At 41.2% G+C, this 18,708-nt stretch overlaps 1 protein-coding gene across 1 annotated transcript in view; it reads right to left on the minus strand.

Annotated features, from left to right (window-relative positions):
• Positions 1 to 16,046, minus strand: part of EDNRA (endothelin receptor type A) — a 32,379-nt gene extending 16,333 nt beyond the window's left edge. Inside the window, exons 1-2 of the mRNA XM_042469965.1 lie at positions 15,772 to 16,046; positions 12,698 to 13,137 (exon numbers count right to left, since the gene is read on the minus strand). Of these exons, the coding sequence (XP_042325899.1) occupies positions 12,698 to 13,072 (375 nt within the window). The 5' untranslated portion in view covers positions 13,073 to 13,137; positions 15,772 to 16,046. The remainder of the gene's footprint in view (positions 1 to 12,697; positions 13,138 to 15,771) is intronic.
• Between the last annotated feature and the right edge of the window lie 2,662 nt (positions 16,047 to 18,708).

Here is an 18,708-nt window from a genome sequence, read left to right on the forward strand (position 1 = left end):
ACATTTTAATTTTTTAAAAAAAATAGAATTTAAAATTTAAAATTATTTAAACATTTTCTTTAAAAAATTCACCTCTTACCATGTTTTCACATTAACCACATGAAACTATGTACATGTAAATACATTCAGGCTGTGTATATGATATTGTAATTTAAAGGTATAATTTTGATTTTGCTAGTCGTTTGTCACAACTATTGTCATTACATTCAGTGATGTATGGGAATTTATGAATAACATTACTACAAAAACACTACTAAGGATTCTGCATGGTGTGGTATCAGAGGACAGTGGGGGCGGTGACACCATGAGTTACTGTACCAGCTGATGCCAACCCTAGCGATGCCACTGCTGAGAAGACAGCAAAGAAGGAGCCATCTTCGCTTCCCTAGAAATTCCACATTACAAAATGTGGAAGCAGCCACAGAGAAGACCTTCTCCCACATTCCCACCAACTATATCAGTGAAGCAGTGAGATACAGAAATGTGCTTCCCCTGCAGATCTTAAAGCTCAGGTAGGTTCATATAGGATGATTGTTGTTGTTGTTAACCACCTTTGAGTAAATCTTGACCATGGCCTGTGGATGAGACATCTCCAAGACTCCCTATCCTCCACTGCACTACAGTTTTTCAAATAATCTGGGACAGAGCCGTATAGGGCTTTATATATAATACAAATATTATATAAATATTAAAATTTTAAGTAAATATAATACATAATATGAGGCCCTACTGGCAGGTCTGTTGAGAATGGATTTTAATGAAGCCCCCCATATGTTCTCCAGGAGCACATCTGTGTGGCAAATGAGGGACACTGGTGGGTGACTGTGGACTGGTCAGCCAGATAAACATCTCTAGGCTTGGGTGATGGCTCTGGGCTGAGTAGGAAAGGTACTCCCAGCTAGGCATGTAGGGACAGGATGTGAGAGGTGTGAGAAAAGGATCTTCTCTCCCTCCTTCTCTCCTGACTTTGTGTGGGTCAGAAACAGATTTTGGAGGCTTGCTGTCTGTAGGGAAGTGGCTTCCTAGTAGGCATGGTTCTGACAGCAAGAAAAGTGGATAGGATGGTGGGGGGAGTGAGGTGGCCATTCCCCAATCCAGGCTACATTTGTTAAACTATCATGGGCGAAGAATATATAATCTACCCCAGGTGTGTCTGGGAAGGCTAGAATAGTTGTCCTGTGGCCTTGAAGGGGAAGAAATTATGACACAACCAAGTATTTCAAGTATCTTGAGGAGTCAAGATCCTTACTTCCATGAACATCAGGCCTCTAAACACAACATAGTGCACAGCTCTAGCACAGTTTTAAAGCCATACATTTTTCAAGACAAATCTGCAGTGTAAAGTATGATGCAGCAAAATTCTGACCACATATTTGCTGAAATCATAAACTTTGAAGATTTCATGGCTGTGCTTCTGGAATTCTGGAAGACTGACTAGGCAGCCACAGCATCCCTCAAACCTTGATTTTTTCCACCCTAAGACTGGAGTGGTAATAAACAAGGCATGGGTGTTGAAAACATTCCATTTGGATGATTCATCTAAATGTCACCAAGAGGGCTTCATTTTACTTGTTTACCTGGCAGTATTTTTTGCTGCTTCATAGAGATGCTTTCAACAATCTGAAAGCTACATGAACACATTTTAAGATCACATACATAATAACATTCAGAGGCACAAAATTATTTTTTGATAATGCTTTGAGTGGCAGATATCAGAACTTTTTGTACTACTTGCGGCAACCCTAAAGGTTTCTACATAGCTAGTTAAGACTTTGGACTTGATTTCTTAGAACAAAAGTGTGTTCATGTGCTGGAACACAACCACTTTTAATACTGTATTTGTATTAAAACCAGTGTGCCTTTACTGTGCATTTATTATTAACCGGCCCTTGACGTCAGGAATATAGCTTTGCTGAAAGGAACATTTAGCCTTGTGTTTAGTTACTGGTAACGGCTATCCACAATGCTTCAGGCATAGAGAGTAAGAGTCCTGTGTGTTCACTGCAATGCTGTTCAAGAGACTGAATTAGTATGTGGCTGCTGGAATAATTAATTGTATGATCCAACATTGATATTATATGTGCATGGCAGAATTGCAAAGATTTCTTATCCAATGTCAGTTTGCATAACAGTATGTGGACAGACAGGTGATCACATTTCTATTTCCATCTGCACTGCAGGACAAGCCATGTATCCCTGACCAATACATTCAGCTGCATTTACACTCTTATCTGGATATAACTGTTTTTTGGACTGAAGTTTGTGTTTATTTCCAATGATAACATTGCTCACTGAATAAGAACCTTGTTTCCCTCAAATATAATAATATATGAGTTTAGAATTAATGATCACAAATTCTTCCATCATCCTAAAATATGCAATAAATACATCCCACGTGGCACGAGAGATAGACTGTATCTTTAAAGAAACTGTCTTAGAGCCAGTTCAAATATTGCTAAGTGGAGTGTTAGTTCAATTCATCTGTAGCTGATGAGGAATTTAGGCACAGGGAAATAGTCAGGTTGCAGCTTGGAAACATTAGTTATTGGGCTACAGTTCCTAGAATTTCCTTGACAACATGACCAGTGCTAACTGGGAGATTCTGGGAATTCTAGTCCAAAAAAGTTTTTTCTCCCGTAAGTTCTGGATGAGCTGACTGTTCTGCTGGGAGTCTAGGTACAGGGCAAATACAGTCATTCCTCCATATCCGTGGATTTTGCATCGACAGATTCAAGCATCCACAGCTTGAAAATGTTCAGACAAACAAAAGAAATTCCAACCCCCCTCCCAAACTTTGATTTTGCCATTTTATATAAGGGACACTATTTTATTATGTATTGTATATAATGAGACTTGAGCATCCACAAATTTTGCTATCCATGGGGGCTTCTGAAACTAAAGGCCAGTAGATACCAAAATCCCACTGTACTTTAAAGCTACACTCATATTTAAACTTACTCTGGTTTAAGTCTCATTTTACACAGTGCAACCCATTCTCAGGATTGTGCTGTCAACACCTGTTCAGATTTGCAGTTTTAGTTTGCTGCAGTCTCCTAACTCTCTCTCAATTGCTCTCCCTCTTCCTTCAAGTTGCCTGCCAACTTAGAGTAACCCCATGAATTTCATAGGGTTTTCTTAGGCAAGGAATATTTAGAGGTAGTTTTGCCAGTTCCTTCCTCTGAAATATAGCCTACAGCACCTGGTATTTGTTGGCAGTCTCTCACCAAGAATTAACCAGAGCTGATCTTGCTCAGCTTCCAATATCACACAGTCTGGTGCCTATACTGTATGTTGTATCCTCCATCCAAGAGCTTCTCTCCCCACCTGCATTTTTAAATAGAGGCTGGGCAAAGGTCAAAGCCCTAGGGGTCCTAGCTAATAAAATCACTTGTTTTCCTCCAATCCCACTTCACTCTAATAAATAGCCAGATTTAACTGGCTGAGGGGGTAGCATAACCAGAGAGGCTGCCTTCCACAAGATGCTAAAACCCTAATAATAAATACTTTCTTCTTACAAAGAGTTTAATAGCTGTGATAATACTTCCTTTCCAATTAATTCCAGTTCCACTAAGGTGGTTGTTTTTGTTTGTTTTATCTATAACCTAACAAGTAAGGCATGCTAGCAAGTAAGGCACAACCTAGCTAGCAAGGGAATCAAGCACAGAAACTGGTAACCAACATGATCAAAAGTCTGGAATAACTGAGGAATAACTGAGAGAGCTGATGATGTTTAGCTTGGGGAAAGAAAGGACTGTGAGGTGTCATGACAGCTATCTTTAAATAGCTAAAGAGATGTCACATATAAGATGGAGACAGCTTGTTTTTGTTGTTCCAGAGACTAGAAGATGAATCAATGGATTCAAATTTTTAAAGGGATTCCACATAAATATTACGTAGAACTTTTTTTCACTGTAAGAACTGTTCAGTCCTGGAATAGATTGCCTCAGAGGGTGATGGATTCTCCTTCTTTGGTGGTCTTTAAGTTAGATGGGTATCTTTTATGAGTACTTCAGTTGTATATTCCTACATGGCAGGGGGTTGGTTTTTTAGAAGTTCAGCTAAAATTTCACACACACACACACACACACACCTCTTGCACTCATTGTCACACCCAAGCAGGAACACATAACGACACTTGTGTGCTTTGAAGTCATTTCTGACTTATGGTGACCTAAGGAAAACGTACCATGGGGATTTCTTTGCAAGATTTGTTCATAGGAATTTGCCTTATCCTTCTTCTGAGGCTGAGAGAGTGTGACTTGCTCAGAGCAATCCAGTGGGCTTTCATGGCTGAGCAAGGATTCAAACCCTGGCCTCCATAATCATAGCACACAAACCACTACACCATACTGGTTCTAAGAGAAAATAATAGCCAGGCCCATATTCTGGAGTTTGGGAGGCTAGAACAATGGCCATGCTGGCAGATGGATTCTGAAAGTTAATGTCCAAAAAAGGTAAGTTTTCCAGGTTCTGGAATACATGATAGAGACTCATGTATGTGTGCATACAGGCACACATCTTCTCCCTCATCTACAGATACAATCAGTGACAGGGGATAGTCCAAGAGAAGCATCAGTCAGTGGGATACAAATAACTCCCACTGGTTGCTGTAGAATGCATGTGGGAGGAAGTCTGGACAGAACTGTTTGTATCTGACATTTATTGGAAAAGAAAGATGAAACCTTGTAATAATGCCAGAGATTCAGTATGTTCAGACTCAATCTCTCTTCAAAGAATGTTAAGCAAAAAAGGATTTAGAACCAGATCCACTGGATTAAGGAGAAGAGTCAGGAGAATGAAAGAAATGCTTTTCTGATACATGGCAAGCTTCATATCCAGGTCTTAGGTAAGACAAGTGTTTTACAACTTAAATAGAAACTAAAATATGATGGCTCATAACCTTTACTGAAAGGTTAAAAACATTGCTTACGCCAGTTGAGATTTTAGGGTGAATGGGCCATAGCATAGTAATAAAGCACATGTTTTGCTATAAGTTCAATTATTCACATTGCTTTTATTCACGTTTCAAAAAAGAGGTAGAAGTACTAAAAATCCTTTAAAAGATGTTGCCTGTGGGAGTACTTAATGTTCATCCAGCCACACCAAGAGCTTAATATGAGATAAAGCAGTTTCACAATGTTGAGGAGCAGACCTGGGGAAAATTACTTTTTAAAAATCATGCTGGCTGGGGGTTTATGGAGAAATAGCCCCCAAAGCTAATTGTTCCTCAGGGAGCACCTTGGAATTCTGGTCCTTAGTAGATTTGGTAAGGACCACAGACTGGAGTTCTGATATCCTGTTCAAAGACGTAAGCTTCATTGAACAGAACTTACTTCAAATGTGGAGAAATATATTAGATTCATCTCTGTTCAAAAGGTACCCGTTCCTGTCTGATCTTGAAAGCTAAGCAGGATCAACCCTTGTTAAACAGTGGTGCATAGTATAAACTGTAACAGATTTTGAAGGGTCCTCAGGATGTCAGAACTGTCGATCAATCATATTATTTATACTGCATCTTTCCCTCAAGAAAGAGACTGAATGTGGTTCAAGAACTGTAATTTACAGGTTTTCATATATCTGATAACTACATTTGTCATATATCTGTACATTGCACAAAAAATAAATAAATCATAAGCTCTCTTTACAACTATAAACTTATTTGTACAAGTGAAGCCATACCAAAACAGAACAGCATGAGCCAACAAAATATAGAATTGTTTTATCAAGGCAGCTGGGCAATGAGGAAGCATTAGGTACATGCTCTTCAGGATCCAATGAGGAGTGGAAAAAATGGAGCTCAGTTTTTATATTCTTCACAGTAATCCAAAGTGCCTGAGACTGATTCCAGCACTCTCAATAAGCTTATTTGACTCTTGGCCATAAGTACATTGCATATCAGTACTCCAGCACTTCAGTTCTGACAGCTTGGAAGTGTTACTTTCAAACAAAGATTATGTGGCTTGTAGAAAATATTCTCATTGTGGGCTGCTACAGTTTCCCTGGCCAAACGTCTGAAAGAAGAACCTGAGGAACTCGTAAGCCATTTTGCTTTCTTTGTGTTTCACATCTGCATTTTGTGAGCAGCTCAAAACAAGAGGGAAAATGATCCAGTAAGGCCACAGACACAAGATCCTGATTGTACAAAAAACGGAATACAGTACCTATACTGTCAGGGATGATGGGAGTTGTGGCTCTTCACCTGGCCTGGAACTCACCACCTGGTTGTGCACCACGCTGACCAGTTTTGGCCAGTTGTTATATCTTTGCAAGAGTTGCAGAGAACAGGCTGAAGACCCCGACAAACTCTCCAAGCCTTCTCACTCTTGCTTCCACAGAAAGAAGTCTTCACCCTTCTTCACCAGGGTCCTGCTGGTTCTTGTAGCTTTACCCAAGACACCAGACAACTCAGTAGTCTTATATAAAAGATCTACTATATACACAGCTCCAAACAATACTCTACTACCCACAACTACAACCCACACAATACACTGGGATGTATAGTCATTATTATAGCCATATCATGGCACCACCTACTGTTGTCTGTTTCCACCCAGTAGGCGTGTACATCATTCCCATTGGTTCTCCTTGTTCATCCCACAATTAATGATTTCATCATCTCAGCCTTGACCACTTAACAATTGTCAGGTGTGTCCAATTATCCACTATGCATTTCTTGTCCTTGGCACTCTGGACCTGTTAATTGTATTACCATTCACACCTGTGTGGTTCTCCATTGGCTTCTGCTGAGTCACTCTGACTCTCACATACATCTTTTATTTCTCTTACTGTATAACCCATGTGGCTTTTTCCTTAACTTTTAATATTTCAAATTTAAATAATGAACATAATTAATTATATAAAAGGCATACCCATGACTGGACCATTGTTTCATAGCATTTGTGTGCCTTCAAGTCATTTCTGACTTTCTAAGGCCTATCATGGGGGGGGTGTTTTTGGTAAGATTTGTTGAGAGTGGGTTTGCCTTCCTTTGAGGCAAGGTCACCTAGTGGGTTTCCATGGCTAAGTGGGTATCGAACCTTGGTTGCCAGTCACAGTCCAGCACTCAAATCACTACAGCATATTGGCTCCCATATAGGACAACTCCGGTGGTCATGTGGCCAGCATGACTGCACCAAATGCTGTTGTCTTCCCACCAAATGCTGTTACCTATTTAGCTACTTGCATTTGCATGCTTTCAAACTACTAAGTTGGCAGAACCTAGGATGAGTGACAGGAGCTCATCGCATCATGCAGAATTCAGGCCTCAAACTGCCAACCTTCCAGTCTTCTGATCATCAGAACTGGCGTCTTAACCACAAAGCCACTGCTTCCCACATATATATATATATTATACAGATGTATTATTTTTATACAACCTCATGTTTGAAATTTATTAGATAAATAAAGAGCAGTATGAAAAAATAATTTCAACTTATATTTTAAAATCCAAGGAACAACATCTTATAGTAAAGATGTAAATAAGGGCCAAACTATATATCACAGTAAGCCTTTGATGTTCCCAGATACATACAATGGTTTAAAGGTTAAACAATGCTTATGTAACTTCCATTCATTCAATAGGTTTACTCCTGGGACTAGCAATAGGATTTATACCATAACACTAACAATGGCATGGCAAGGAGAAGGGAGCAGATCAATATTTGTACCATGTTATAGGAGGAGAGGAAATTTAATTCATTGTTCCCAGTGTGGTCTAGAGCCTGACTGGAACTGCATAGGTACAGTTATTGATCACATCTCTGAAACTTGGCCCTGTACACACTGAGAGACTAGTCTTCTCTTCATCTCAGAAACAGTGCAACTATTTTTATACATCTCCATAAATAGTAACATGTGAATTTGTCTGTTTTCCAACAAGGGTGCAGTCTCCATGTTCTGATTTGCAATGCATGAGCAGTTTTTACTTTGAATGCACTCACCCACCCAATAATTGTCCACAGATACTTATTAACAAATGCTATGGGCTAGCTCACCATTTCAATGTCCTTAATCTCTAATGAGTAGTGAGGAACGTAGTTATAACATCTGATCATTATCTATGACCACATCTTGGAAAAGTTACCTGTTTGGACTACATGTTGGCTGAAGTCTACACAAGTATGTTTCCCCTCAAATTCTGTTCTTAAGCCCAGGGTAAGAAACAGAGCAAGTGCCCACTCTTCCCATCAATGTGCTGTTTAATTACATGATGGAAGGGACACTAAATTTGCTGGCGTTCTGTTTGATAACATATTGTTATTATGTGACTTCAGGGTGATTCCAATTTATGATTTTCTTGGTAAGATTTATTTGGAGGATGTTTGCCATTGCTTTCCTGCAAGGCTGAGAGAGAGCAACTTGCTCAAGGTCAAGCTATGGGTTTCCATCTCTCAGAAGGGATTAGAACCCTGGTCTCTCAGAGCCCCACACTAATACCCAGACCACTATACCATACTGTCTCCCACTTGCTTGCATTCTTATTTATAACAGATATTGGATATGGAGCACCTTTTAGATGCTCAACTTTTAAATACAGATTATATGCATATCTTAATCTTACATGATGCACCCAGTGGTATTCCTTACAGATTGCTCATCAGATAAGGTGCTACTTAGTTTCAGTAATAAAACAGAGCAGTGGCATCACTAGAGTTGTTGTCACCCAGTGTAGTAGCATCTCCTGGGATGCTACTACACCAACCTCCTGGGATAAGGGTGCAGATGGGGAGGTGTTTCTCACCTTGGGGAACCCAGGATCCTGCACCTACTGTCCCTGCCCCCCAGCTGAGATAGCAGTGATGGGACACCCGCTGAACAAGAACAGTTATTTTAAAATTACAAAAGATCTCCAGCTTCAAGAAAAGAAGAAGGAGATTAACACACTGCTGTTTAATGGTGGGATAGAAGACTGATATTAACTCTAATGGCAAGATCCTACTACACAGCCTTGTAGCTGGGCAGTAGCTATCCTGTAGCCAATCAGTGCTTCTGCCACAACTTTTAATGAATGGGAAAATCCCACAAATGACTGTCTGTTGCACTGTTAACCCATTATTGAGGATTTGTGCAATAGGTCATCTTGGGGTAATTCGGTGATTGATGATCCCAAGTGCCGTGAGTAAATATTACTCCCTTCTCTCCCTATCCCTGAACATCCATAGCCATTCTACTTCCAATGCTGAGAAAAGAAGTATTTAGTTTGTTTCTCAAAAGAGGTAGCCTTTTCTAAGTCTGCTTTTTTTTCTTTAAAAGATGTAATTATGCAACGTTAATGAGCTACCAAAATGGATTTCCGTGATGCAAAAAATAGTCTAACCACTAAGGAAGATCTATCTATCTATCTATCTATCTATCTATCTATCTATCTATCTATCTCACCAGGGGAAGCTTTCTTTCCATGGGGAAATGGAGTACTATAAAAAAAGTTTCCTGGACTGGTTTTCCATTGAACAAAACCACGCATATGTAAATGAGTTTAATTTCAGATAGCTGATGAGTAAATCCTGAATGCAATGGTTGAACAGAACAGTGTGCAATAAAATTGGTTGCTAATTTGCAATTATGTGGTTATGCAAAAAGAAATGTTGCTGTTTCGGTTATTTAAAAAGCCACAATTATATCAGGAGTGAAGCTTTGTGCAATAATTTCCTTAATCACAGCAAAGAGCCCCTCACATGAGGACAATGGCAAAAAGGAGCCAAACAGATCCGAAGGAGACGCTGCAGGAGAAGGGAGCAGAATGAAAAGTTCATAGCTTTACCCCCATCTTCACCTCCTCCCAAAGGTAGCTGTGCATCAAGAAGAGTCCCTCCTTTCTTTCCACGTTAGGGGTCCTGGAACACTTCACTGCTGCCTTGTATCACCCCTTCTGATGGTGCACCTGATGTGATCTATGCCCCCCAATGACACTGCTGGAATAGAAGAATAGGACCGTCCCTACCATCAGGCATAGTGAGGCAGCTATGTCCTTAACTGGAGCATTATGAAAGGGCAATTTGTGGTCATTTTTTTAATTTACAAAGGCAAAGGGAGAAGTATTTCTTGGATTTTTCTGCTCCAGGCACAAATGCAGCTTGACTGGCCTTGGTTACTAGTTACCATTTGTTGCTCAGTCTCAGGCAGCAAAACATCTTGGGCCAACCCTGCAGTGCCATCTGGTGCAATGAATCAATGATGCAATGAATCTGCTGTAGACTTTTGTCCACATGATAAAGGAGTTATCCAAAATGCGAAATCTATTTTGGGGATATAGTTCAGCTCCTTTGCAGTCTGGATTAAAACCAGAGCAGATTTTCCCTTCCACTAACATGGAAGCCACCACCAATAGAAAAATATACAAAGTCAAGACATTTGTCCACCTTGCCCAGTTTCATCTAGTTTCACTAAAGGGGCTCTCCCAGTTTCCAGGCAAAGGATGTTCCCTGTCACCTGTTGCTTAATCCTTTTCACTGGATACAGAAGAAACTGATTTTGGGAGCTACTGCATGCAAAACATGCGAGTTAAAATTGAGGTGTATTCCATCCCTTGCTCTTTTCCTCCCCTTGATAACTCTGTTACTGTTAGCAGAGAATGAAAAAGTGAAGATTCAGTATATTGGCTCCCATGATGCCTCTAACTGCTGTTCTTAATTATTGGGCAGATCCACATGAGTTTAGGTAGTGCATTAAATACTTCAATCATTCTAGTCTGTTTAGCAGTTTAAAGATAAAAAAATTGTAGCCCTTTGAATATATAGTACAGATTTTTTAAAATGTGCAACAATGTGATCATAGGAGCTGTCAGTTCCAAATAATAGTGTGGTCACCACCTTCTACACAGTTGAAGTTTCTGGATTCTTTTCAGAGGCAGTTTACTATAGAACATATAATAGATATCTAGCCAGAATGTTATCAGAGCAAAGATAACTATGGCCAGACCATCTCTCTCCAAAAAAAGACTCAACTGACACAGCAACCGAAGCTGTGAAAGGCACTATAAACTATTAAAATCACTTGCATATCCTTCAACATGGTTGCATCTAACAGACTGTGCCCCACACAATCCTAAACTTGTTTATAAAAATGTGCAACCTATACAACATCTCAAATACTTCTTTGTTTGACAAGTACTTTACCAACCAAAAAAGTGTGAGTTTATATAGACTGTACTTTATGGGGTGGTGGTGGTGGTTGTCTCTCTTCTAGTCCACTGTTGTTGCCAAACACCTATTTAGGATTTCTAAATCCACATTTCATTTCTGATGAAAAGGAGCATCCTTCATATCTTGATGGAAACCAGTTCCACAACTCCAAGATGTTTCATGTAGATCTTAAATGGTGTAAGTCAGTTTTTTAAAAAAATAAAATAAAATGTTAACACCTTAAGATAAATATCATGACAATGAACTGCAGCCTCCTAGAAATATCTTTTAGAATTGCCTGAAAAGTAGAGGCAGAGTAACTACTGTATTTCTAAAATACTAAACGACAGTGCCTTCACCACCTGTCCAATTCATAAAATCCAGAAGAATACCATAACAGAGGTCCAGGAATATCAAACAGGAAAACATACCAGATATCATTCTCCCAATGCAGATAATCTTGTACAGGCATAGAAATTGTATGGCACTCAAGCTGTATTTGAACTGCAACTCTTAGCAGCTTTAGCCAAGCATAGCCAATGGTGAGGACTACTGGGAGTTGTAGTCCAACAACATGTGGCTGACTGTATGATTCCCACCCCTAATAAGGAGTTTATCACACAAAGGAGATTGGGAGTTTATCCTGTGAATATCCCGCCCCCCAAAATTGCATAATTACACAAAACGATTTAACATGACGTCGCACCAAACCCGGCGTTAAAGTGGTCACAAAGAAGCATTAATGCACATATTTTTACTTTTGGGATTTCAGCGACAATGCATTTCTGATATCACTTTATTTGCGCAATTGTGTGTGATAATCATTTGCGCAATTACTCGCCATTTTCACTTTATTTGCGGGATGCTTTAATTAGCCCCAGTGTGATAAACTATGCCCAAAGCCATCTGTTTTCATAACCAGGCTGGAACCCAGACTGTAATAACTGCCAAAATCAGTATCTTTTAGGAATGTCTGGAGCTGAGGCCCAAACCATCTGCTTATCCTCTCGAAGCTGTTACAATTTGGGGATTGCACTAAAATAAACTGTGATGTGGTTAAGATCTTGTTCACATTAACATTACACCTTAGCACAACATGTCTACTGAATACATTGTTACTATTTACTCAATTAGCCTGAGTTCACACCAATGTTACATCTACGGCTCAATCTACTTTTGTATGTCTTAAAGCAATATTCAAGTATCGATAGAATACTTTTGTCATTGTTTCAGCACTTATTTACTACTCAGAAATATATATCCTCCTACATTGAAAAATGTTGTTACATTACATGAGTATAATATGCATGTGTATGTGCAAATGAGTTCTGAGATGAGTATGAGTAGAAAACCACAGGCTAATACAGATCAGAACTTGGGATAGTTGCCTTAATGGAGTTCAACTCCTAGAATCCTCTTAGCTCAGTGGCCATGCTGGCTATGGGATTTTGGGCGCTGTGGCCCAAAGCAACATTACCGAGCTCTGATATGGGTGCAAACTGTAGGACTACATCCCCACCTCAAATCTCTTTTGTTCTGTAAAACAAGTGGATAGAGCACAAAGATAGAAGTTTTACCTTATACACATTGATGGGAATATCTATAATGATATAGATGAGGTCTCCCATTGCCAGGCTGGCTATCAGTGTATTGGGGCCATTCCTCATACACTTGTTCTGATAAATAATCCGTAGCAGAGTTACATTTCCAACAATCCCAATGATGAAGACTGCACAGGATATTACAGTATTGATGTATTTGAAAGTCGCATCAGTTCTAGCACTATGTAAGCATGCTGTTAAGTTCGGTGGGCTGGTAGCGTAGACTTTGCTTATTCCAGTGATATCTTTTCCAAAGTCAGTCAGGTTTGAATTGTGTCTGTCTGCTTGATCACTGATAACAGATCCAGTTACTAGCAGTGCCAAGACCATCCTGAAATGAAATGCTTCCATTTTCACTTCCAGAAACCAATATGATCTGTATTGTAGTATTATCAGGTCTTACTCTTTTTTTTAACCTAGAAAGAAGAACAAAAATGTTTAAGTTGCAACATTATCTCACAAACTGAAACAAATATTTCTACATTTTGATTTTAAAAGAGATTTTTCCTTTCAGTTTGAAAATCAAATAATTAGCATTTTTATCTTAGGTCCAATCCACGCTGCAGAAATAATCGCCTTGGGTCCCAACTTGGGAGAAAGGTGGGATAAAAATAAAATAAAATAGATAATACAGTTTGACACCGATTTTCCTGCCTGGCTCAATGCTAGGGAATTCTGGGAACTGTAATTTTGTGAGACATTTAGCCTTCTCTGCCAGAGTGCTTTGATATCACAATAAACTACAATTCCCAGGATTCCCTAGCTCTGAGTGAGGGCAATTAAAGTGGTGTCAAACTGGATTATTTCTGCAGTGTGGATTGGACATTAGTTAGTTAGCATCTGAACTGAAAGAAAACTTTTTATGTTATTTATTTGCAATGCATACACATCATATCTATAAAAATGTCAGGAACTAGGTCAGTAAATATAAAATAAAATATAGTGCTCCCTCGCCTTATGCAGAGGATTTGTTCTGGACCCCTGCACATATGGCAAATTCCGCCTTTGTTCAAGCCCCATGTGGCCCCGCAGCGTATGCCCCATTCACTATATTAGGGCTCACCAGCTGCGTGACCTCAAGTCCGCGTATGGTGAGCCCGTGGCATACAGCATGGGTGCGCTAAAACATCATTGAAATAATTGCAGGAATCAAATGTAAAAAACAAAACAAAACCAAGAGCAGATCCCTCCCAAACCACAGAAGCAGACAGAATTAACTTAAAAGTACTATTCTTGATGCAGATACATCTGAGGAAGTAGACTGAAGTCTAGGAAAGCTCATGCTGCCAACTTCCGTCTTTCAGTTAGTCTCAAAGGTGCTGCAAGATTTCTCTACAAACGGATTCTACACATATCTTTGAATCCTACCATCCTCACTGTTTATATGTAGAAAGCAAATTGCATTGATTTCAATAGACATATTTCTGGATAAGTGTGATTAGAGTCATGGAAAGAAAAAAAGTCAGAGATGTGAAATATATATGAGGCATATTCAGTGCTGAAAAATAAATATGTCAGGAAAGTCAGCAAGACTACTTTCGTTAAAAGCCAAGGGTGAATTCTCCCCCTCCTCCCTTTGTACAGGAATGTCTGAGTCTCCTTCCTTCAGAAGTAACAGTTAGTCACACACCAAAGTAATAAAATGACTACAAGCCAACAAGATAACGCTGATCAGAGTCATGTAAAGAGAGGGATTCTATTCCTTTGTGATGATACTATGTCCATTAAACTGTAAGAAAAAGTCACAGAATTCCCATGCCAATGGCATTCTTGGCTCTTCAGGAGCTGAAATATCTCCTAAGCATAAACCATCTAAAGTTGCCAGAGTGAAAACTGGAGAAAGCTCCTACACCTTGAGTGGTTGTTTCTCTCTCTCTCTCTCTCTCTCTCTCTCTCTCTCTCTGTGTTGAATACAAGTGTGCCTTCAAGTTGCCACAACCAACTACAGTGCCCAGAATTCCATAGCACTGAGCCAGAGCAGTTAAAGTGGTATCAAGCCGGACCATCCCTGCAGTGCAGATGCTCTGGTCTAGTCAGATCTCCTCATTCTCCTTTTCTTCTTACTTTCTGACAAAGCAAAGAAAGAGCCCTTGGATGGGAGTGAGAACTCCTGCCTGCTCTCCCCTGCCTTTTTAACCCTTCTCCCCAAAACAACCAATGCCAAGAAATAAGAGACCAAAAGGAGAGAGAGGGAAGAGGCTGCTCTGTCTTTTAAAAGCAGCTCTGAAAAAGAAAGAAAGAAAGAAAGAAAGAAAGAAAGAAAGGAGGGAGCCTTTCTTCCTCCCTTCTCCCTCTCCACAGAAGGAGCATCTCCCCAAAAGGGTCTGAAGTCTTCCCGCCCTTCTTTCCCGCGCAGACAAAACAAAAACGTCCTCTTGGCAAGGAGGACCCCTCGGAGGAGACTTTGGGGGTGTCCTTTGAAGGGCCTTTTGGGGGGTCTCCCCTTTCTGCATTTTAAGGGGCCTTTGGAAGGGTTATTTGAATGGGTCTCTTCTTTGCAAGGAGGACTCCCTCCAAGGGCATTTTTAGGGATTCCTTTGAGAAAGGGAGGGGTCCTCTTTGCATGGAGGACCCCTGAAATGGCACTTTGAGGAGGTGTCCCTCGAAAGGTCCTTTGCAAAGAGGACTCCTCCAGCTGCATTTTAAGGGGTCTTTGAAGAGTCCTTTGAAGGACGGCTCCTCTTTGCAAAGAGGACCCCCTCTGAGTTGGGGGGGTTCCTTTGAAATGTCTTTGCAAGGAAGACCCCTGAAATGGCACTTTGAGGGGGGCGTCCTTCGAAGGGTCCTTTGAGGGGGTTCCTTTTTGCAAGGGGACTTTAACGAGTCCTTTGAGCTGGGCTCCCCTTTGCAAGGACCAGCTCCTCTGAGGGCATTTGGGGGGGGGTCCTGTGAGTTGGGGTCCCCTTTGCAAGAAGGAGGACTTCTTCTGGGGGCATTTTGAGGGGTTTCTCTTTGCAAGGCGGACCCCTGTCATGGCCATTGGAGGGGGCGTCCTTGGAAAGGTCCATTGGGGGGAGGCTCCTCTTTGCCAGGAACAGGGGGTCCCCTACCGTCGTGGGTCAGGAGGGCTTCCTGCTGGCGCCCCTCAATCCCCGCCGCCGCCGCCGCCGCCGCCGCCGGTGTCCCTGGGAGGCCCTCTGCTCTGGGGGGCTCTCCTTCCTTGCCTTGGCGTCCAGAGCCAGAGAGCAGCCCTCTCCTCCTCTCCCCAAACCCTCTGTCCCGCTTTCTGAAAGAGGGAGGAAGGCAACCTCCCCTCCAGCCCCAGTGTCCGATGCGAAACGAGGGGGAAAGAGAGGAGAGACCCCTCAGACAGCAGCCTCTCCTCCCCTTCCCTCCAAAAAGGGGGCAGCAAAGTCCTTTAACTAGTTCTTCCCCGGGAAGGGCTGGCCTCAGTCCCTTCAGGAAAAGAAGGAGGGGGATGAAGTAGTAGTCCTATTCTTCTTCTTCTTCTTCTTATTTAGTAGCAGTTGTATCATTTATTTATCTAGCACCATCCATGGCCAGGCTGACCAGGCGTCCTCCTTCTGCCAGGACATGTCCTACATCTTAACCTTCCTTCCAGGAGGAATTCCAAAACGTCCTCCATTTTGCTCATGGCCAGGGTGATGATGGGGCGTCCTCCTTTTCCAGAACATGTCCTCCCGCCATTTCAATCATTTCTACCCAGGAGGAATTTCAGAACCTCTTCCATTTTGCATAGATTTATGTTGACATTGGTGCTTTTAGCTTTTGTTTTGGTAATCGCCTGCATTTTTTTCTTGAATGTCCTACATTTTGAGGTGCCTTCTCCTCCATTGCTGTTAGGACATCTGATCACCCTGTTGTTGTTGTTGTTATTTCATGTGCCTTCAAGTCTTTTTCCAACTTATGGCCACCCTAAGGCAAACCTATCATGGGTTTTTGTGGCTAGTTTCTTCAGAAAGGGTTCCTCTAAGGCTGAGAGAGTGTGACTTGCCTAAGGTCACCCAGTGGGTTTCCACAGCTGAGCAGGATTCAAACCCTGGCTTCCAGAGTCCTAGTCAAGTGCTCAAACCACTACACCATGCTGTACGTGGCGCTTTACATGCAGAATAAAACAACTATTTCAACAATTGTTATTGTATGCCTTGAAGTCATTTATGACTCATGGTGACCCTAAGGCAGGAGTACAACAGAGAGAGAATGAGTCTATAACATTGTAATTGGGGCTATTTTCTCATTACTATCAAAAGCAGCATTTTTTAACTTTAAAAAAGTTCCCCCATATTTTTTGCTGCTGTTCTTGGCCCTTAAATCCCACCGACCCACCCTCTCTCACCTATACCTAGCTTTATTTGTGTGTTGTTTTGCCTTCAAATCGTTTCTGACTTAGGACAACCTTATCACAGGGTTTTCTTGGCAAGGCTTCTTCAGAGGGAGCTTGCCATTGCCATCCTTTGAGGCTGAGAGAGTGTGACTTGCCCAAGGTCACCCAGTGGCTGAGCTGGGACTTGAACTCTGGTCTCTCATTGTCCTAGTGCTCAAACCACTACACCATGCTGGCTTTTTCAGACAAAAATAGCTTTGGGTACTCAGTTTGCCTTGTGAAGGGGTCCATTTGCTGCTTTGTCCTCAGGATGAAAAATGTTTTAGACATGAAGTATTGTTTCTTGCACTTCATAGGGGGGAAAAAACCCAGAATGTCAGAAACATGAAAATGGATCCTGCAAAGCATCACAGCATGGTCCCAAGTAAACCCTGAGAAGAACCAGTGTGGTACTGTGGTTCAAACATTCGATAAGATCCTGGGATACTGGAATTTGAATTCTGGCTCAGCCATGGAAACCCACCTTAGGCAAGTCATATTCACTCAGCCTTAAATTAGGAAGGCAATAGCAAAACCGCTGAATAAATCTTGCTAAGAAATTGGAGGTAGATTAGAGGTAGATTCTCATGGTGTTAGCCCTTTTGGGGAGAAAGATGTAGACAGTGTGATAAACTCCCAAGACTAGTTAAAGTGATGTCAAACCAGATTATTTCTGCAGTGTGGATGGAGCTCTTGACAACTAAACCAAATCCTAATCTCTTGAGGAGATTTACTGAAGGCATTGAGGCAAGGCTGACATTAAGCAGCACATCATCTGAACAGAAACAAATGTGTATTGTCACACTTGGCAATGCAAGAAGCTGGTAGGACTGAATAATCAACAGAGATGACAAAGGAGATTCTTCCCTCTCAGTTCTGCTTAGAAAAAATGGTTCTCAGAGCTGCTCAAATTAAGAAGTGAAGCTCATTGGTAATTGTTTTAATGTAAGAAGAATGAGTCAAATGCCCCAAGCAAAAGGGCTCAAGCTTGACTCAAGCTTGCTTTCTTCTGAGGGCACTAAAATGAGTACCCAGATTGTTGGGGGCAATTAGCTTACACTTTGTAAACCGCTTAGGCCAGGAGTGCTTAAGTGCACTGAAAAGCGGTATAGAAATGTACTTGCTACTATTGCTATTGCTATGGTAAGGTTTTATTGTATTACAGTGGTGCCTCGGGTTACGAAATTAATTCGTTCCGCCGCGGCGTTCGTAACCCGATTTTTTTCGTAACCCGAAAAAGCCATAGGCGCTAGCGCTGGAAAGCCGCGTTTCGTGCGAAAAAGCGCCGAAAAGCACCAAAAAAATTTTTCGTAAGCCGGAAAAAAAAAACGTAACCCGGAACAGTTTTTTCCTATGGGATTTTTTCGTATCCCGGAAATTTCGTAAGGCGGTGCTTTCGTATCCCGGGGTACCACTGTATTCCTTCCTTCTCTCTCTCTCTGTCTATATGCATGTATGCACTTTAGATTGCCTGCCTCTGGCAGGGCCCACTGTTTTTGGTTGTTGCACCATGTAAATTGATGGTGCTAGATAAATAAATGATGATGGCAACAATAATAATGATGATGTCTTTACCATGTCCTCTCCTTTTCTTGAAAGCATTACTTAAATTACTTTGCTTAACCTTATCCAATCTGGCACTTTCCAGATGTACTGGGCCACA

This window comes from Sceloporus undulatus, chromosome 5 (genome assembly GCF_019175285.1).
Source record: "Sceloporus undulatus isolate JIND9_A2432 ecotype Alabama chromosome 5, SceUnd_v1.1, whole genome shotgun sequence".
In the NCBI taxonomy this organism is placed as follows: domain Eukaryota; kingdom Metazoa; phylum Chordata; class Lepidosauria; order Squamata; family Phrynosomatidae; genus Sceloporus; species Sceloporus undulatus.